Source organism: Saccostrea cucullata, unplaced genomic scaffold, assembly GCF_032062105.1.
Source record: "Saccostrea cucullata isolate Sc308-1 unplaced genomic scaffold, CSIRO_AGI_Scuc_v1 ctg110, whole genome shotgun sequence".
NCBI classification, from domain to species: Eukaryota; Metazoa; Mollusca; class Bivalvia; order Ostreida; family Ostreidae; genus Saccostrea; species Saccostrea cuccullata.
This window is the reverse complement of record NW_026939674.1, coordinates 930,934-953,638: the sequence shown is the minus strand read 5'-3', so window position 1 is coordinate 953,638 and position 22,705 is coordinate 930,934. Positions and strand designations below refer to the sequence as shown.

Sequence of the window (22,705 nt, the reverse complement as noted above, 5' to 3'; positions counted from 1 at the left end):
TACCGATGTACAATATAAGGTGACCCCTGGTCCCCGTACTGATTGATGCTCAATATTAGGTGACCTCTAGTCCCCCTTCTGGTGTTAAATATAAAGTGACCTCTGGAAAATATAAAGTGGTCTCTGGTCCCCCTACTGATGTACAGTACAATATTAGGTTACCTGTAGTCCCACCAAATAAATGTACAATAAAGGGTGACCTCTGGTCCCCCAAATAATGTGCGATATAAGGTATCCCCAGGTCCCCCCCTATTATGTGCAATAAAAGATTACCTTTGGACCCCCTATTGATTTAAAATGTAAGGTGACCTATGATCACTCTGATGATGTACAATATAAGGTGACCACTGGTCTCCCTAATGATGTTAAATATAAGGTGGCCTCTGGTGCCCCTACTGATGTCATCTTTGGTCCCTCTATTGATGTACAATATGAGGTTACCTCTGGTCACCCTTTATTACTTTCACGTTTCTGCTAATATATTATTATTAGAATGTTGATCTTTATAAAGTTATAAATATGATTATTTTTGAGTAAGACAAAGAAAATTGTCTATCATATAAAATTCAATTAATATATAAGGTGACCTGAGGTCTCCGTATTGATATAGATAAATTTACTTTTGTGCCTTTAATGCCTGGAGAGTTCCTAGAATGTTTTATTACTACGCAAAATGACGAACTATTTGCGGGGGACCCCAGGTCCTAGTTGAGCGTACGTTTTATCCTTCTACACCCGCTGCATGGTTTGTTTGTTCAACATTGTGAAAAGTGAAAACCAGTTTAATAAATAGTAAAACCCAAAACCTAAACTGAACAAATTATTTCCGAACTTTGCTGGTTTGAACCAAAATAATTGAAACAAATAATAATAAGCCATGTATAATGACGAATATTGACTGAGAACTAGTTTTATAAAAAGTTTAAACAATAAAAACCTTAAAACTGAATAACTGGTTTTTGTTTGTAATTAATTATTTAAAAAGAATTTTACTTTGAATGAAAGCTCAAATTTCTTGAAAACAAAATCAAATACTTTAACTAACTTTACGAAACCTAATAATAAATTGTAATTACTTTTAAAAGAAAAGAAAAAAAAAATACATAAACTATTTTACCTGAAATTAGACACAGGGAAGCGCTAAGTAAAATATACTGCTTTATTCAGGTCTCCGATAAGAATGACCGAAAAAGGGTACGCAATCTAAATCGGAGACCCGGGCTTCCCTGGTCAATTTCGGCCAATCAAAATTTAGTTTCTTTGTTCTCAAATAGTTTCGTTAATTGAAATCGCTATTAAGTGGATCACGTGACCGTGATCTCCGGACACTGACCATTATCAATTAATTGACTCTAACACAGGTAATCCCCTAACAAAGAAAAATCTACTGACACCTGAGTATATCTTGACTTTGACACTAGGTAAAAAAAGATGAAAGGAAACCCTAAAGGAAAATTGCAAACAACTTAACACCTATCTGTAAATTCACTTGAACCTCTGAATAACAAATTACATAATTGTACATTTTTGTGTCATTGTTACAAAACATATCTAACAGATGGAGTTTTTATAAGTAAATTGAACAGATTGAATTATTTGTCTTGAATAACACATTTTTTTTTTGGCAAACTGAATTGGCATCAATTTATGTACGTAAATGTAAAAATTATTTTATATAAATCTTATATCCTTAACCTCAAATAAACTATAAAATACATGAAATACTGCTGTACTATATACAAAAAAAATAATAATACAAAAATATTATTTAAACAAGAAAATCTACATTACTACTTCATTATTCTACACTATGTTATTATCTAATAAGGACACCCATACACATACACATACCTAGTCATTAAACATAACTGTCTTTCCTGATATACTTTATTTTATCAAATAAAATATACAACATGACTATCTTCCCCCTTAGATAGTCATGTTGTATATTTTATTTGATAAAATAAAGTATATCAGGAAAGACAGTAGTAATGATACCTAAAAAGTAATTTTTGTTGGACGGTATTTCCATAATGATACATGGTTATTTGAAATCAAATAACAATATTTAATCAGGTAACTATTATTTAAGAAATTTAATTTTGCCGTGGTACTAGATGAACTAGGTTACAACGAGGCATTTCGTTCCATCTATGAATTTTCCAAACATGAATACACAATGCACCTGCATGGTGAATCGATCGGCCATGACACTTTAACGTATTGATAAAGTTAAAGATTGGCACGATTTCAAGTCAAAAACTGTAAACATTTTTGGTAAGGCGTTGTTGATTACTCAAGTAAACAGGTATATAAAATGAAGTTTGCAAGATTTCTGGTGCAAGCACAAAGTGAAAGTAGGGTAACGTGATGTTTTGTCTGAAGGTAAGATTTGGTATTAACAAATCTAACTTCCATTAAATTAAAACCTGAAATGGAGTTTTTGTATAATATTCCCAATGATTAACGGCATCTCTGCATAGAAATGTTTCCGGCATCGCAATGCATGATTTTATAATTTATTTAGTATTTCTGAGCTAAAAGTCTAAGTAAGCGTTTCTGATTAAAGTTTGTCTTCTGCGTGTCCTTAAACTTTTAACATTTTCACTCTTTCGCAAGATAAAACAATATTAAACTTTCCATTAAGCATTTTTGAGTAAAAAGGAAAGCAGGGTATTCAAAAGAGGTCAAACTAATAAACTGCATGTTAAAAAAACAGTATTAATTATAAGACGAAAAGTGATTATAAAAGTGATGAATTTGACAAAGCTTGTGTTACTGGTTCCTTATTATGGATGTAGAAGTGGAACAAATGAACAAACATTGTTATAAATTGCATGATTGTTTTGGGAGAAATAGAAAAAAAGTTGACCAGATGAAATTTATCAACTTGTGCTAAAATATAGCAATGATAATTTTTTTTTGACTCGGCATAAATATTTAAACAACCTACCAAATATCTCATTGATATCTCAGGTTACAAAAAAATTATGCCCTCAAACGTTTCCAAAATACAATCTGTTTCACATTTTGAAAATTTAATTCTTTTGAAAAAAGCAAATTGCCAGGTATGTTGCCAAAAAAGATGTTTATTCCTGATAGAATTGATGATATTGAGACTGTAGAGACCTTTGTTTGGCCCGAAGCCAAGTCAACTAAGCTTGTTTTTTATGGATTAAAAGAAAATAACAGTGGTATTAATTGAAAGTGAAAAAATGTTATTTATTTAAATAAACGACGCAAAACAAAAATACACTTCGTAGTGGGGTCAGAAGAGACTAGAAAAAACTTCTAAGGAACACCAAGATCTTTGTCATCATATTATGCAAACTGACCCCCTAAAATTAAATATAGCATAAAGCAAGTACTGATATCCCTTCCATAAAAAGGGTTTTAATATATTTTAGTTAATAAAGACATAAAACACATTTCTTACAAAAAAGTCTATTAACTACTATCTACAAATTTAAAAGATATTTTTCAAAAAATTGCAATTTATCTCTCATTCATTTTGATAAATGTAGATGTATTTTTTTTTTTAATGTTTTAATAATATTAAAACATGTAATTACATTCAAGTAAGCAGAATTAATATTCAAAAACTTACAAGAGATAAATTTTGCTGTGGCCTTCAACTTGACATTTAAATATGGACGACAAATTATTAATTAACTATAGATACTTCAATTCATATGTCGACTGGATATATCCTAGTAAACTTAGAATAAAAAGATACCACTGAGTATTACACATGTTTTCCCTACTTGAATGTTTTATTTAAAAAAAAAAAAAACAGTAGTGGCAATCTAGCAACAAAACTTTCAATGCCCCCCCTTTTTTTTTTTAGCAAATCCAATCTTTAATGAGGTCAAAAGCTGAACGACTTTCTAAAATACTAATTGGTACAAAATTAATTTTTTTTGCTTTTTCTTTCTATTCACAGCTTGTAAATTTAAGGCAAAATAAAGTCTTTTCTTTGAACTAACAGTACGCTTATTGTACATACATGCTCATAATATATTAATACACTTACTGGAGCTGTTGTTTGTTCTCAATAGCAAGCTGACAACATATTAACATTTCTTTCCAGTACTCAAGTTTTGCCAGTATGAAAAACGGGTCAGTATTTTATGACAGACAGGACAGTGGCTATCCAGAGAGTCCGATCATCTTGGAAGCCCATCACATAAGGAAAAATTACAAATTCCTGAAACGTGAAATGGAACCAGATTCAATAGTAGACTACCTAGTCCAACACAATATTCTTGACACAGACGAAGATAAAAATCTGATTGGAAAGCCTCGAAGGATAAAATGCGACTTTATTTTAAGGAAACTGTTATAGCATCCAAGACATTTGCCAGAATTCACAAGAATGATAAAACATTACCACCGGGAAGAAGAAGGATTCCATTGTTTTCTTTCTCTCTCAAGGTCTGAAGCCTTGGCAGGCGAAACTTCCCACAATGCTGAAGAAGGTGTAGTTATTTTTCATTGAAATATTACATTTTATTGTCATCATGTATTATGGTAATTAACATCATTTCTCCTAAGAAGTTCTGAATGAAGTATACGTATTGCTTTTCAACAATAATACCAAAAAAATTATAGTACATTTTCAGGCATTTGTGCAGTATTTCAAAGGATGTCGTTTTCATTATAATTCTTTTGGGATGCGTGGAAAACACTTGAATTGCAAATATAAGAGGTTATTCTGTTTGGATATTTGCCCAATACAGTTCAGTATGAGAAAATATCAGAAGGTTAAAAAATCGCTAGGGTCAATCGAACATAATTAAAAATCCTTAAGTTTATTCAGTAACAGTTCAATTTCAAAGGATATCAGTACTGAGACAGTGATATTACTCTTAATATTAGACTGTTCATTAATATCTGCCACAACTAAATGTTTAGATAGCAAAAGAATGACATCACAAGCAATGCGGATGATTCACATACTGTATCTTAGAAGGAACGTGTCTCAGACCTTATATTAATCCAATGTACCAAAAGATTCTTACTTTATGAATATTATATGCTTAAATTAAAAATGAAAAGGTTGTACATTTACATGTAATTAATTATGATTCCTTAAAACTTTTACATGTAAAAGATTTCGTCGGAACTCAAAGCCTGGGTGTGCTAAAATCTGAATACTAGTAATCAAATACAATAACACTGCTGGTCATTATTTTTCAGTAATAAAATCCACACGTTTGGATGGAACACTGAATAAACATAGAAATGAACTTTTGGAGGAAATCAAGTTCAGGATATCGGATGAAACTGAGAGCATCGTTGATGATTTCTTGGAAAAAGATATTGTCTCTGTATATGAACATGAGGAAATATCGGCCGATACAAATAAATCTAATGCAGCTCATTTGCTACTAACGTGCATAAAGAACAAACTTCCACATTCTTACTTAGTACTGCTCTCAGTACTAAGAACATATGGAGTACATGATCTTGCTGGCCGTCTCGAAGCTATAGATGATAATGATTTCGAACAAACAGGTAAAAAAAAGAAATAGATTTTGTATATAGCAAAGAGTAAAAAGAAAAAATAAACTGATGAAGTATAATATGGAATATTGAAATCAATATGACTAAATGCTAAAATGGCACCCCTTTTTATTTTTACAGAGAGAGAATTTACAGCTACATGGAAAATGTTGGATGGTGAACTACATTTGACTTCAAAAGGTATGGAACTCTTTTAAGGTGAAATATAAATTAATCTTAAACATTTCAATACAAAAGATAGAGGATTTTCAATGCTGTATACTTTGAGAAAATTTATTTTGCAAGCAGGATAGGATTTTTAGCTAAAAAAAAGTGAGGTTGTATTTCACGTAGTGAAAATAAGTGATATCTCCACAGTTTGACAAAAAACCCGTCTTAAAAAGGGAAAATATTATTGAATAAATACAGAGTTTTCCACTGGTATTGTATGTAAGCAGTATTTGATCAGAACAATAGATCCCCACGTTTTATTAAGATGCTAGTAATTTGTAACTCGTTTATAAATATTTTGTACAATAGAATGGCTTCGGATTGCAAATGTCTTTGATTGCAACAGGAAAGGAGGAAAAACCGACAGTATAGTTATCTTTTTGCATTCAGTATGTATTGAAATCCAAATAATTTTAACTTTTCTTTCTTTATAGTTCCCTTTGAAGAATTGGGAGTACTCGAAGTAAAATTCACAAAAATTGAGGGAGGTATAGAAAGAGCTGTGATACTTGCTATAAAAGACGCCGAAGTAACGGTTGCACAAAGAACACACTCAACCTACTATAAAACATCGACGGGGTCAATAATAATTGTACTTCAAACCGAGTCATGCTATGCAATGGCAAAATTAAGGCAATTCATAGAAACAGAGGGTATTTCCAAGTTTTTGTCACAAATATTTGAATCCAGTTATGTAAGAAAACTTTTGACGAAAGAAAAATACGAAATAGACGTTCAGATCAGAGAAGTAAAGGAAAGAAAAGGTATTGAATAACATTCTTTTTAAGGCATTTAATACAACAATAAAAGTGAAATTGAATAAACCTTCTGTATGATGTACAAGTCAGAGGATCTGACGATATCTTCTATCAAACAATGAGGTACAATGTACTATAAACTCCATGCGCGGATCTAGAGGGGGGGTCGGGGGGGGGGGGGGGTCAGGACCAGGTTAAAAGTTGCATAAACTAAAACAAGAAAAAAGTTACCATGGACCCCCCCCCCCCCCCTGGAAAACGCTGACCCCCCTGGTAAACGCGAATATGTGTGGAATGGGTATGAAAAGTGAAAGATTTGAGGCAAAAGTAGTCAACACTACCCCCCCCCCCCCCCCCCCCATCCCCCCCCCCCCCCCCCCCCCCACGAAATAGGTTTTTGACGTTTGGGCGAGTTTAGGTTTTTTTTTTTTTTTTTGCTTGTCAAGAAATTTTTGGGATTGGATTTTTTTTGACTGGGGTGGACCCCCCTGGAAAAAAATTTCTGGATCCGCGCCTGAACTCGTCAAAATTTGAGGGGGAAATTTCGTGGATTTGTTTAAAGTATACGGAATTTTGCGTATTCATTCATACTTACAGAATGAAATATGACGTTGTTCATTATGTAATCTTAGTTTATAAATTCATGGAAGATCCATGGATACCCGCAAATTCCACAAAGTCCGGCCACCACAAAATCTAATGATTCCATAGTACATGTATCTTGATTAATAAAATAGGCGATTTCTTTTGTAGTTTTTAAGTGGTGATGTAAAATATATGTTTCTTTCTATTTTGGGACAGAATATGATAGAGATAAGCTACGGTTGTGTTTTTGTATTCTAGATCCAAATTTGAATAGTTTGCAGTCAACTGAACATAAAAAACTCGAAAATACATACAAGTCGCGTTTGGACAGATGTCATATTTTTCTTGTGGAAGAACTTCAACCGCGCTGTTTGCTAAAAGAGAAGGAGGTTGCCGACATTTTCAGTTCAGTTTTGGAGAAGATGAGGGAGCCAAGCTTGAGAAGAGCAAAAGTTGAATTCTTCCTAGAACATCTCAAAAAGCAGCCTGAGGAGAAAATTAAACTAGTTTTAGATAAACTGCAAGATAAAAACGAGTACATTTATGAACAACTGTTTCCAGATACAGCGAAATATCGAGATACTGGTAACGTTTTTTCAAACACTATGGAAAATAAAAGCACACAGAACTTTTCTCTTTCAACATTACAGACTTTATACTTATTTGATGAGTTTCAGGCCATTATACAAATAAATATGTTTCTGTTGATCTTAAATTATATAAACATTTTTCTTCTAATTTTGCATTTAACCCCCCAAAATCTGTTAAAATACACCATTATTAGTGGTTCTTAAGCAAAAAAAAAATGCTAAATATAATTTGACAAGATCCTTAAAAAGGGAATGCTGAGTAAATGTATTACAAAGGATATGTTTTAATTTATGTTATAATTTTCAGACATCGAACAAATTAAAGGAAATATTTTGGATAGTTTACCAAACCTCTTAGATGTGGTTAATATCCGTGCAATTCAAACTCCTCTCTTGAGTGAGGGGATAATATCACCAGAAGAACTTGATTTAATACACATGAGCAGTGGAAGTCTTAGAAACAAAACTTTGCAGTTTGTGAAATTGGTCTTACACAGAGGAACAGAGGCAATCAAGATTTTTCTTTCAGCTTTGGAGATCTCTTGTGGTGAAAGCATAGTTGAAAATCTTTTACAACAAAGGGCAAATATCCAAATGACAAGCGCCAGTAAGTTAAACGCATTCTAACGTCAATAAGCATGAAATAGAAATAAATCACTTTCTGATGTTCATGATTTAAATGATCAGCAATTGCAAGCTAAGCATTCTGTATGCCGAATACTAAGTGCGAACATCCTTCTCTGTATCAACAATTTAATCATTTAATCACGAACACATTTAAATTACGTATGATTAAGTTGATGAAATTATAAATACACTAGATAAATATGAAAACCATTTTCCATACTTCAGCTGAAGAAAGACATGCAAAAATTAAATATGAAGCTTTCAATGAAGAAGATGGATTATTGTTTAAAGGCAGATTTTTGTTAGAGCTGAAGACAGAGGGTGAGATTTAAAAAAAATTAATATCCAGATGAAATACATGATATTAGTAAAATATTTCTAAAAATACATGGTTAATTTTGCCTTGAAAATAAATCAGAAAAGGCTCCATTTTAAAAGAAAAATTTGATAAAATATTTTCTTTCATAGCCGAAATTGAGAATAAGGACGTAGAAGTTATATATGCTAGAGAAGAAGGACCACCAAAGGAAGAAAATCCTGAATTCGCATCTGAAGAAAATTCTTCATCTGAGAGTGTAAGGAATTTCGGATTAAAAAAAATATCGACTACGAATATCGTATTTTGTTCATCTTTAATACTGTTTATAATGTTATTACTTTTATACCTACGGAGTACTCCGAACTATACAGAGACTCACGGCGCTTGTCACCGATCAAAAGGGGATACTTAATTCTCCCAGACACCTGATCCCACCTTTGGAATTTCCAAGGGTCCCTGTTTTTGTCTTGTTTTTGATTCGTTTGTAAACTGGATTCATGAGAATGATCACTCTTTGGTATCTTCACTTTTGATATTTTAGTTTTATGTAATAGATAAACCATACAATTTTGACTGTTTTGTGGTGTATTGTAAATTATACCATGGTTTGGGTTTCACGACCCTGGGTTTAACCTCACGAGACGGTTAATGGTTATTAATGGGTCCAACTGTATTTACATACTATAAACTTGTTTGCATGGGGAAAATTTGAATTGCAAATTCTGCGAGGAGTGAAGTTTCGCAAAAGTTATCAACGGTTTAAGATAAGAAACCGTAATAATACTAAACCAAAGATTAATATTCTTTTATATCTGCAAAAATAACCCTCACGCGAACACTATATTGTATGAATATCACAAAATTTCAAAACTTATACCCCGTAATGCAAGTGCAAGTGTAACACCAATTTTGGTTCGTTTCAACTGATTTTGGTAAATCAATTCGTATAAATTAAGGACATTGAATCTTATTATCTTTTAAACATTTATCAGTTTATGTTCATGAGTGCCATGAATGATTGAAAAATAAAGTATTCTAATTCCAGGATTCAAGTGATGCAGCTCATGAAACAAAACCAGATAATGATTCTAAATTTATGTCAGGAAAAGGCTCAAATGTTGAAACACTTGAAATGGATAGCTCTGAAATACTATCGTAAGTAGCAAACGTTTATAAAAAAATTTCTCCATGCTATAAGCACTGAAGTGCCTTTAGGAATTATTTATTTTACAGGAATTATTTATTATGTAACAAAGATTCTGACTATGTTTTTTTCTGCTTGTAGGAATCTGACAAGAAAACTTGGAAATGTAGAAGACGTATTGGTAGTAAAATGCATTTTATCATCAACAAATACTGACGATGAAAGAAAGAAGGTAAAATGAACAAATAATTTTAAAAAGAATAAAAATAAAAAAAAACCTGTAAGACAAAAAAGTATATATTCTGTAAAAGTATTCTACAATAATTTCAGGATGAAGTTCAGAGAAGATTTCCAAAAAAGTTTGAGAAAATAAAGGAGGATGTTTCAAAACTTCAACATGTTTTAAAACAATTGCAAAGTCTGAGTAAGTAGAATTAAATTTCAAGATTTTTTTTTTGCTTTTTTAGAATTAATGGCATTTGGTAGTAGACACTGTGTCTTGATTATGTTGTGTAATTTTGACGGTTGTAAATAAACAAACTTTCTGCAAAACTCGATACAGAATGTGATAAAATGATTAAAATTGGGCCTTTATTGAATTGTTAATTAAAAAAATGTTATAATATAATTTCCCAGTGAAGAAAACAATTGAAATTTAAGTTGCGAAAAAAATAATTTTCCTTGAAGCAAAATGCCCAAGAGCACTAAAATAACCAATTAAATCTTAAAAGCAGGATCTGTCTTCACTGATAAGTATGAGTATTCTTGTGTTGGAGATATGGAGGAAATGGAAGAAAGACATCAAGATGACACAAAGGTAGGCCTAACAAATTCTCAAAGTTTTAACGTTCAGACACTTCATAGTATAAAAAAGAAGTACAATCTTACCGTCGTACCGACAAATATTCGCACCGTATATTTAATTCTAGCTCACATCGTGCTCAGGAAATACAGCTTGCTTTGAGAGACAGGAAACCCTTGATACATTGACGGAAGAATATGGAGGTAAGTGCAAAATACTAGTATCCAAAACCAAAAAAAAAAAAAAAAACAAACTTTGGTGACTATTGTATAAAAATATTATAACCGAAGTAGAATATGATGTGTATTGGATTTATCTCTTTATAAATTTCTCTTTTTTTTGCAGACACTACTTTGACAGAGAGTGATGAAGATAGGGAGAGTACAAAGGATTTAAATCAACAATCTTCAAAGTATCAGGGGTAAAGAGTGTATTTAAAAGACCCATCTTCTTAAAAGTGCATGGACACAGATTTGAACTTAATATTTTCTGTTTAGTATTACGACTTATATCCTAGTATTTTAATAGCATTTCACACAAAAAATATATTTTATCTAAAAGTTGTTAAAATTCAAATTTTTAGACGGGTTTGATTGACACATCCTTTCACTTTTACAAATTTTAATTTTATTCTTAAGAAAAGTGGCAATCTTGTTGTGTATAAATGAAAAATAGTAAAACTATAATCCAGAAAATCCAGAGTAGATATGTTCGAAACCAAAACATACACACAGTATATTGTCAGTCCGTGCAGTTGTGGTGAGCAGACTTTAACAATTGAATGCTCCTGGTGAATCGTAAACATCAATAATAACAGAGCTTGTGGCCTGTTTACAAAAGCTGTGTACGATTCACGGGCATGATCAATTTGTCAAACTCTGTAATAATAATAACAAGAAAACTTTGATGTAACCATCAACTGTCGCCCGGGAAATATATAAAGTAAACAATGAAAATGAGTCTTGATCATCACCGCTTCTTCAAAAATAGTGAAAAGGCACGCGTCTAATTGATGGAGACGATAGTAGCGAATATTTTGAAAACTTGCAGTCAGCTAAAAATCAATCAAAAACGATACCATTTTAACTTGATGAATTCCTCAAGTAAATGTTGGCTGTATAAAATATGAAGTTAGACACACGCATCATCTATATTTAAAAATGTATTCATTTTCAATTTTAGAATATAAAATACGAACTGTGCAGAGTACGTTTTCATCCGAGAAGTAAAATTCGATGTTCTAAAAAAAGGGACCTGTCGTTTTTTCGAAAGTTAATGATAAGCAACATTATATATAAAATATAAAAAGCATATATATTTTTACAGATTCACTTTATGGAAGTAAATATATTATGTATCTCGTAATTTTTGAACGGAAAGGACATTCTGATTAACAATCTTTTCAATGTTTAGAAAACCTTTAATTCTAAATAAGTACTCCCACCCCAATCCCCATATACCAACACTTAAACTTATATGTATAGAGCAGCCCGGTCCTCCGGGCTGCAATAATAATATAATAAATTTCTATAGTGCCCTATATAATAAAAATATCTACCTAAGGCGCTTTACATAAATGTACATAAAACATTGCATATATTACTTTAATAATAATAATTAGACTTATATTGAAAATGTCTTGTTATGACAAAAAAAAAAAAAAAAAAAAAATGAAAATAAAGATACAGTTGCAATGAATTAAAATTATAATGGTTAAGAAATACAAATAAAAATTAATAGATAGATCAATCTAAAAAGTTAACCAAAAGCTAATTTATAAAAATGGGTTTTCAATTGTCTTTTAAAACACTGGATTGATTTGGCTTGTCGAATGTGCACAGGGAGACTGTTCCATAAATGGGCTGCAGAATAGTTGAATTGTCTTTCACCATACGTCCCGGTGCGCACTCTTGGTAAATTGAGTTGCAAACTTCCGTCCGATCGTAAAGTACGGTTAGTTTTACGGATAGTAATCAGTTCCTGTAAATACTCGGGAGCAAATAGATACACTGCAAGGTAGGTATATACAAGGATTTTATATTTCGGGCGGAACTTCACTGGAAGCCAGTGCAAGTCAGCGAGAATCGGAGTGATATGATCTCTTTTTCTTTTCTTTGTAATAAGTTGAACTGCATTGTTCTGGATTTTTAGTAGCCTTTCCACAGAACTCTTGTTTCTGCCAAATTGTATACTATTCCCATAGTCCAGTCGAGATTTAACTGAGGAGTTCACGAGAGTCTTGCATGCATCAGTTGAGATGAAACTCCTAATTCTTCCAATGTGATAATGACACGTTTTAATGATGGACGCTACTTGCTTTTGCATAGTGAGACACCTATCAAAGTGGATGCCGAGATTACGTACAGACGTTACACTCTTAATGACACTTTCTCCAACTTTAAGTTGTAAGACTGGCACATTTTTGGATTGGAATTTCGTTGTAAAGATTATCAATTCGGTTTTGTCCTGGTTTAATTTAAGAAGATTAGTCGACATCCAGGTCCCTATATCCTGCAAGCAATTTTCAAGTCTTTTAAAATAGTTTTTCAAGTTTTCAAGAGATTTTATCATCATGTACACCTGGGTATAGCAATGATATTTGAAACCGTGTTGACGACATATTTCTCCAACTGGTTTAGAAAAAAGACAATAAAGTTTTGGTCCCAGATTGGATCCTTGTGGGACCCAAACTGAAGATGGCAGGGGTCTGACGTTTCCGATCCAATGATAACAGGTTGTTGCCTGTTAGTAAGGTATGATTTTATTCGCGCTAGTGATTTTCCACCGATGCCATAAGATGTCTCTAAACGTTGGAAAAGTATTGTGTGGTCTATGACATCAAAGCAGCTGAAAGATCAAGGAGTACCATTACAGCAGACGATTGATTATCGAGGGCCTCCATAATGTCATGATTAACTCGAAGAAGTACTGTCTCCGTAGAATGTTGTGGTCGGTAAGCTGATTGCAAAGGGTCCCATAATAGATTTTTGTCAAGATGTTCATCAAGGCGTGTTGGCAACAACTTTTTCTACACAACACTTAGCGCGGAATGACGTTACTTGTGAAGGGGTTTTGCTTTCTAACATTTCTACTCTGAATGTAATTTTTTTTTCTGGATTAAAGTTTTAATATTTTTCATAAATACACAACAAGATTGCCATTTTTCCCAAGTATATTAAGAATAAAAATAAAATGTGTGAGAGTGCAAGGATCTGTCAATCAAACCCATTAAAAAAAATTGAAATTTCAATAACTTATTAAGATAAAATAAAATTGTTCTTATATTTTTGTGTGAAATGCTATTAAAATATATAAGTCGTGATATTATACAGAAAATATTAGCTTCAAATCTGTGTCCATGTACCTCTAATTCACGGCATTGTTACAATATATGCTCCACTAGACATATACCCCGGTAGATTAAAGGAACAACCTCAATGTAACCGTAAATATCGTTACTTTTATATTTCAGCATTTTAATGGGCAAACTCCGAAAAATAGAGGTTGTTCAGTCTGTAATGAAAGTCTTCAAAATTGTCACAGAGAAAGAAACCCAGTTGGTGAGTTTTTTTTTAAATTAAAGGGGCAACTATAAAACGTCATTGAACTAATTTCTTTTAAAACACATAAAAGAAATTTTAAAACTAAAATGTAAAATGTATTTCTCTGCCAAATGATAGTTGATAGCTTAAGAAATCATATCTACAAAAATAAGTTATACAGTGAAAACTGTCTAATCCGACACCTGAATAATCCGACATACTGTAAATTCCGACATTAAATTTCTTTCCCATTTTAGTATTTTTCTTGTTTTTAACACTGTGCAATCTCCATGAAATATGGCACACAAAATCTCTGCATAAATGTAAAGTTTCACTGTATCTGATTGGTAATTTATTGACCCCAAGCCAGCTTAAGGCAGTACAAAACACCCATGAAATCTCTATTAACTCATTTCTTATAAGAACACACACACACACACCCTCACACACACACAGACACACAAAAGAGTTATATCACTTCAGTTGAATGATTGAAAAAACTGAAAGTTACATGTGAATTTCCCATTCCTGGGCTATGCATGTTCTATTTTAAATTTACATTTTACTTAATTATACCACTATAAAAATAATTACTGAAATGTAGGAACAGAAAGGTTGTATTCATAAAAAAGATAACACAAATTTGGAATTAATTGATTGTTTATTTTTAACCAAAAAAAAAAAAAAAACTGATTCTGATTTCAGAATCCTTCAGATAAAAATTTGCTGTTGAATTTCTTTCAAATAACATACAATATATTTAGAGATTTTGTACCATAGAACAAAAAGTTTCAAAAATTGAATGCGAGGGAAAATTTGGCCTATCTATTATGTACAGCCTTAAATAATGAATATAAACAAATTATAAAAAAAAAACCGAAAAGCTTTTTAGTTTATAAATTTTTAATAGTTCATAAGCAAATGATTTCAAATGGCAAAGATTGTTTTATTTTTTATTCAATTTCAGATGTATATAAAGGATATATTGAATGAAGAACGATACAAGAAACTGGAAAAATACATAATTAAACTTCAAAATATTAGTGAGAAAATTGGAAAGACAGCAGGAGATTCAGCAGACGTGGCTTGATATACAAATCCATCTATGCCTTACACTCGGTTGAGATCACTTCAGTCATCCATATTGGATTATATAGTAAATAAAACCTGATGACCCGGGTAATTAATTAGACTTGAAATAAATAAAAAATACAAGAAGAGGAAAAGTTACAAAAAGAAACAAATTAGAAACAAAACATTCACTTCCATTGTGATCTTTTTTCTTTGTCCAACGGTTTGTCTCATTGTTGCATCTATCCGAGAAGCAGAACTGAACACAGTCTTTGTTAGGAATTGATGGTATACATTCTGTCCCCATGGAATTGTAAGGTTGGCATCCGCGAAGGACGGACTTTACCTCATTAGTGCCTAAGTCAATAAAATTTTTGTCTCATTAGTTAAATTGATGATGATATGAAGATGTTAAAATTAAGTCAACAAGAGAGGCTAATGAAATGTGTTTTTTTAAGTTTTTTAAAATCAAAAAAAAATTTTATAAAACATTTTTTTTCTTTTAAAATGTTTGAATATGTATGAAGAAGTGAAGATTTGAATGACTCTTAAAAATACATGTAATGTCTTTTTTGAAATCCGAAACATCAGTTTTGAAGCTGGGATAAGATCAAAATTAAATTCATTATTAAAAGAATGGTTTAAAAATAGTAATTTATTCGAGCCATGAATACGCAACACAATAAACAAAGTATAAATGAATAATGTTTTTTTTAAACTTGAAAAAATTATTAAAAGAAAATTAAAATATTTTGTTTAAAGATGTGTTTTGTTTGTACAGTCGTATACTTGTTACCTTAAGAATTGTAGATTAACATTAATTATTGAAATAAGTATAAAATTTATATATTATATGTAGTATATACTCACGTTGGTCAATCTGTTCCCCATAAGTACACGGCCAGCTACTGTTACAAGGGATGACTGTTGTGATAGACTCCGTATCATTTAAGCACTGTAAGTCCGCATCATACCGGAAGTCGGCACCGGAACAGGACAAGCAAGAGAAATATTTTACGTCGGTCGAACCCAGGGTATCTGTTAATGAAATTTAAAAAGTAGCAAATTCATAAATGGTTATTAAAATTGAAAAAATATATTTGAAATAAATTTTTGTGAAAAATATATTTCATTGCTGTATAAAAATGGCCTGGTATTAACAAAAATCTTATTTTTCTTCGTCTGAATATATTAGTTTCTTAAACATTATTTGAAAAAAAATATATATTTTACAAAAATAAATAAATAAATTGTCAGTTTTCCAAGTTAAAAAAATGCAGTTTACCTGGAACATACGATGTTATAATAATCGAGAATAGGACGACCGTCGGCTTGTTTTCTAACTTCATCGTGGTAGACACTGAATTCGCATGATTTTACAGTATAAAATTACCTTCACCAAATGCCTTGGTTTCTATCATTTAAATCTACATATAATGCCTCTTATCTGTGACCAGTTCGGGGGCTCCACCCAGATGAGTGGATACGGAGGTGCAGTTTTTCTTTGAAGTGGTTTTAATGATTTTGACTCATTAATACCTTTTCAAATATTAGACGTGTTGTTTTGTCACCAAAATAAACGAATTCTAGAAATTTCTTTTAAACTTTTCTTTTTTCAACATACTTTCTGTTCAAGCATTAAATATACCAATGTTGTATTTATTGCTGGAAATCCACATAGTACGAAATAATTGCATTGATTATATACTTGCAAACTATAAAACCAAAAAGATACAAAAAATGTATGAACCCTAGCCATTTAAAAATGTAATCAACAGTTTTGAGATTATTTGCTTCTTTAAGGAATAAAGATTTATATTGGTTCAAATGGAAAAGCATAAGAAAAATGGAAGAAAGAAGAAAATGAAATAGTAGTCAAAACGACAAAAACATAAAAAGTCCTCTAAAAGCACGCGCTTTGTTATTAACGCTGTAGGCCCCCCTTCATCATTAATTTATCCATTCATTATCGCTATTTCCCAAAGGGCGGAACTTAAAAAAGTGTAAGTGATTAAGGATTAAAAGTAAAACATTAAAAAATATATGCACAAAATTAAAATCCTGAAGTCATGGATCTCCTGTTGATAAAGTCAAGATAATAATTTGCATGGAACCTGTCGTTACTGAAATGCTGTGAAGATCAGTGTCAAAACTAAACATCCCTGAGTGCTCTCTAATTCCATTGTTTGGGTGTCTGTTTTGCTCCATTTTTCCTTCGTGAAATGCTTTGGTTACCATCATTGACATCCGTATAAACAGTTTCATTTCGATCAATATGGCAGACATGCACTATTTCTCTAATACTTTATTGTTATCAATGTTTCTATTTTTGAAATTTCCTCTTAAAGAGTCTCATTGATTTAAATATGAATGTAATAAATAATTAACATTTCTGTAAAGATTTTCAGATATCATTTTAAAAAGAAAAGAATTAGTCTCAAAGAAAAGATCACGTTAATTGACAGTGTAAAAGATGGACAAAATTTCCACATATTATTTAAACATTCACTCAATCTCAAAGATTACACGAAAAAATGGACAAGGTTTTGATAAACATTATCTAAAATAAATAATTACAAACTTTCTTTGAAATAAATACACATTTTGAGCATAATATATTTTTATATGCATCATGAAAATAAATGAAAAAGTGTGTAGTCCTTAATTTATACTCTTCTTAAATATAGCGAAATAAGTTCAGAATTATGAAAAGGTATAACGATGTTTTCAGTGCGCTCGCCATTGAACACTGGTTGTTGTCACAATGAATCACGTGATCTACCCCCACTGTAATGTTGTTACAAAGACTTCCCATGCAGGAATAGGTACACGTGATAAAGCCGCCCTCCTCCGTGCACCCATTTTTCTGATAATCTCGACAAGAACGGAAAACGGAATCTACCTCTTTGGTACCTGGAACAATATATACAAAAATTATAAAAAATATTTTTAAAAATGTTTGAAAAGACTCAAAAACCAAATTTTATCTACTACAGAGGTATATTTACTTTATTCTGTATTAGCAATAAACATACTTATCATTGAAGCGCGTAAATGAGCTGACAAAGGAAGGGAGTTAAGTCAAGATCGGTTTGTTCACAAAATAGCGTCGCTGTTTATTATTTTTGCTTTATAAATGTTTTCACAAAACAACTGTCTGTATTGTTACGATGCACCACATACTGTATTATGTAAGTCCTTTTGTTGTTCAAGTGAAGTAAAAAAGTTAAAGTCATTACGTTTATCTATCAATGATCAATGACCAGATAGTTTCATTTTTATTGAAAAAGCAGTTGTTGATGATGTAAAAGGAATAGACTTTTATTTTTCAGGTGTTGAATAGTGGTACCTTTTTATGCTAAAGACTTTGATAACTCGATAATTTACTTATCTGGTCATTCGTCATTGATAGATAAACGTAATGACTTTAACTTTTCTATAGTCAACTTCCTTTACTTATGCAGAAATATACCTTTATCAACAGCATACGGAGTTTATGTATCTCAGTTTATTCAATAAGCAAGAGCATGCTCTACGTATTCATGAACAATTTCTAAAACGAGGTAAATTATTGACAAACAAGTTCATGGAACAAGAATATTAGGAGTCTCGTTTAAAGTCATCATTTCGTAAGTTCCCTGGTCGATACAATGACCTTATCAGCAAATACAATTTATCACTGAGTCAAATGCTGACTGACATTTTTTATACTAATTTTTAGTCTATTATTTATACACTGAATTGACGACGGATTTTCCCGTTATTTCCTGATCATGACAAGGAGCACGCGGCGGGTGTGACCGGTCGGCAGGGGATGCTCACTCATCTATGACACCTGATCCCACCTCTGATGTTTTGGAGGTCCGTGTTTGTTCTGCTCCTATTTTGTATTGTTATACGGACTTTTGATCTTGAATACTGTTATCTACATGTTGCTTTGCAATATTATGTCGTTGAAAACATTCTGACTGTACATACAAGAACTCTGAAGTTTGTATTAAATTGATGCTAGAGATACTGATTTACAATATCCATGTAGATTTTGATCAAGACAAACCTATTTTTGTACTCATTTGAAGAGTAACCGCAGAATTATATACAGTGTATGAGCAGAAGAAAACATTTCCAGTAGCGTTTACCAGACATTTAGATTTATCGAAGACATGTTATCAATTAACAATTGTTACTTTCATTCTGTGTCGACTTGATATATCCCAGTGAATTTGAAATTTAAAAAAATCCTAGAGTCTGACACATCGATCTGTTTCATATTTGGATATTTTGCTAGAAAATATGTTAATAGTAACCTAGCTGCAATAATGTAACGTAAAACTTTGGAGAGGTCTACATTATTGCAGCTAATTAATGGTAACCTAATATCAAAGCTTTTTATTACACTTTCATGTTAAATACTAAAATCTAGTAGATCTAGTTTAGACGCAGATAACAATCTGTTCTATTACCCTCAGCCTTAGCAACACACGTGACAACGGGTAACACAACGGTAATGCCACATGCGTGGAAATTATGCGCGTACGTTTCACCGTAGAATTCTCAAAACGTCAGTTGCGCGTTTGAAAGAACCGGAATAAACTTCACGTCAGTAAAAGCTTGCGTCCGATGTAGCTTACTTGAAAACAACAAACGACAGACGAAACATGCTTGCGAGTGCAGAAATAACGAAACTTTAGATGATAAAGGACTCGTAGAGTATCAAATAAACAATAAAGAGGTCAGTAAATCTTTTTCGAAGTAGCGGGGAGTTTGAAAGCTTTCTAAACGTGAACGAAAAGGCGATCGACGATTTGTATTGCTGACATAGTAAATCAAGAAGACATTCAGTATAATGAAATAAATGGTGCCTGTTTTGGAGGGTAACAGTTGAAATTGCCACCCCTCGGAAAACCATTGTCAACCTCCGCTGACGCGTCGGTTGACAATGGTTTTCCGAGGGGTGTCAGTTTCAACTGTCACTCTCCAAAACAGGCACCATTTATATAATGACAAACGTGATGACTTTTCTATCGTCAACTTCCTTACTTTTGTAGCAACTGACTCAATATGTATCAGCAGTCTCGTTTAAAGCCATCATTTCGTAAGTTCTATGGCGGATACAATGACCTTGTCAGCAAAAGCAATTTATCATTGAGTCAAATGCTGGCTGACGTTTTTCATACTAATTGTTAGTTCATTATTTATACAATAATGTATTGTTTTATGAACTTTGATAGTGAATACTGTTCGTTATCTCCATATCCATGACAATTTATAAACGATATATTTAGAAGGAAAGAAGAGAAAGATTTTTAGACAGGCATTCTAAAAATAGGAGCAGAGCAAACACGGACATCCTCCAAAACATCATAGGTGGGATCAGGTACGATGGAAGAGTGAGCATCCCCTGTCGACCGGTCACACCCACCGTTTAGCAGAGCAATTTTATGCAGCAAATCAGGAAAAATGTTCGACGCTTAAATATGATCACTCATCTCTGTATGCTATACATACTAATTCTTTCATTTGACTTAAATTCTTTTCCAAGTGTTAAAGTTAAGACAATAGGTTACCCTCATTAGGACCAAAGTTATTGTTTACTTACGTATGTTAAACCTCTCCTCTGTATAGCAATAATGTTCACAAGGTCGGGTATACTGTCTGATAGATATAACATCAGTATTGTTGACACATTCCCTCAATACGTATGGTTTGTTGACAGTGAAAGAACACGTGTAACATCTAATACCGGATGACGTTGTTAGCGTAGCAGAGACCCCTAGAGATAAGAAAGACTGTTTATTAACTTAAGTGCTTGTTGATTTCATTCAAATTGTTTGTGTACCTAATTAAACGGCATTTACTTTAAGAATTTGGTTACACTGGAAAATAATGGTATACTTTTGATGTACATGTAGGAGAGAAATTGACATACAAGAAGTAAAGAAGAATGTGATCAAACAGAACAATGTTTGCTATTTTATCTTTATTTTTTCCCTTTTTATTAAAGCATAAAACAGAATACCATTTCAGAAAACTTTGTGCACCATTCTTTAATTGTTTATTTCAATTAAGAAATCACATTTTTAACAAATTTAAGACGAGAGTAATTGCAAAAGCGAAATTTCGAAAATTAGTATGTTATTATAGTACCCTATACATGTGTAAAATTTGTCTTTATGAAATGGTAGCATATAAATTTATCTAGGTTTCTTTTGTATTGTTCTTAGCTGGTTTACAATGATCCTTTACATAATTGTAAAACTAGTTATAACGATAAAATAAGTATTTGAAGATTAAGTTTAAAATATACTGAGTGAACAAACAGTTAACGTGTGCAGAAAATACATTTTTAATTCTGGAACATAGATTTATTGAAGGTTTTTATTTCAAATTATTTTCTTCTGATTAAATTTTTGGAAAGAAAAAAAAATGTAAATATAATTGTATATGTATTAGTAATTTGAACACTTCAGTTAAAATCTTTAAATATTTAAAACCGCAGAAACAAAAGGTTTTCTGAACTCAAATTAAAAGAAAACATAAATAAAATTCTATTTTAGAAGGCATAAAATTGTGAAAGCCAAAGCGTAGCTCTTCTACATTTTTTTAAAATATGCAGTTATTATTATCTTTAAATTTTAATATAGAGTTTTCAAAAGGATTTTTATATTAGATAAAAACGTCATACGATCAGAGAAAACGATATTAAAAATCTCATTTTCTTATTCTTTTAAAAAAGTTTATATTCTAGATACCTTTTGAATTCTGCAAAAAGTGCTGCTTTCTGCATATAAATTGTTACTTTATTTGGTAAATATCGCATATACAGTTTTGTAATACCTTTTATAAATGTTTCCAACTAATATTTTGATGTAACTGTTTAGAAAAATTTTATTTCCGTAGTTTATCTAAATTTACTTCAAGAAAGTTAGGAGAAAGAAAGTAAATTTTTGCCACCTAATAAAAAAAGTTATACCCCTACAAATAAAAGTTATATTTTGTTTCAAATTTAATAAGAAATGATAAATACTTACCATTAAGAATAAAAATAAGAATCAAACAGAAAATTTGACAGTGTTTTCTTAAAACCATATTGAATTATCAATGCGCATGTCCTCTTTCATTTGTATCAGGGGCTCTGTTTAACAATATATGCCAAAATTTCATATAAACTTTCACTCTTTCTCGGTGAGGCCTCCAAAGGGAGGGAATGAAACTTAAATTAAATTTTCTAAAAAAATACATCTACAGTTTTTGTCAATGTTTTCTCATCTAATTCGGTTTACGGAAACGGAGTCAATGTATCCTTTTTCATTAACGATAGTAAGTGTACAGGTTTTAGTCGGAAAAGAAAAACAGCACCCAATTTAACCCCTTAAATTTTTCCCAAACGGGATCAATTTGTCTCAATTTTTAAGTCATGGTGAAACGAAAGCCTTTCCCCACCCCGGATCAAAATGTTTGTAAATAGATGGTTGGCGGACTCTAAGATAAAAACCATTAGTTATCTCAACACATCCGACCCAGAAGAGAA

At 31.7% G+C, this 22,705-nt stretch overlaps 2 protein-coding genes across 2 annotated transcripts; one reads left to right on the top strand and one right to left on the bottom strand.

Moving 5' to 3' along the window:
• Window positions 1-4,094: 4,094 nt before the first annotated feature.
• LOC134253569 (uncharacterized) lies at window positions 4,095-15,583 on the top strand. The gene is given in 16 exon segments (XM_062736096.1): window positions 4,095-4,478; window positions 5,200-5,517; window positions 5,647-5,706; window positions 6,171-6,503; window positions 7,338-7,664; window positions 7,977-8,276; window positions 8,522-8,617; window positions 8,765-8,871; window positions 9,661-9,770; window positions 9,901-9,991; window positions 10,090-10,183; window positions 10,494-10,576; window positions 10,689-10,764; window positions 10,907-10,982; window positions 14,034-14,121; window positions 15,071-15,583. Coding segments are annotated over 16 exon segments (2,652 nt in total). The 5' UTR covers window positions 4,095-4,108; the 3' UTR covers window positions 15,194-15,583.
• Window positions 15,291-16,659, bottom strand: LOC134253568 (uncharacterized). Its single transcript, XM_062736095.1, has 4 exons — window positions 16,460-16,659; window positions 16,045-16,212; window positions 15,397-15,531; window positions 15,291-15,295 (listed from the first exon to the last, which is right to left on the bottom strand). Exons 1-4 carry the CDS (start codon window positions 16,521-16,523, stop codon window positions 15,291-15,293), a joined length of 372 nt encoding a protein of 123 aa, XP_062592079.1. The 5' UTR covers window positions 16,524-16,659.
• Window positions 16,660-22,705: the final 6,046 nt, after the last annotated feature.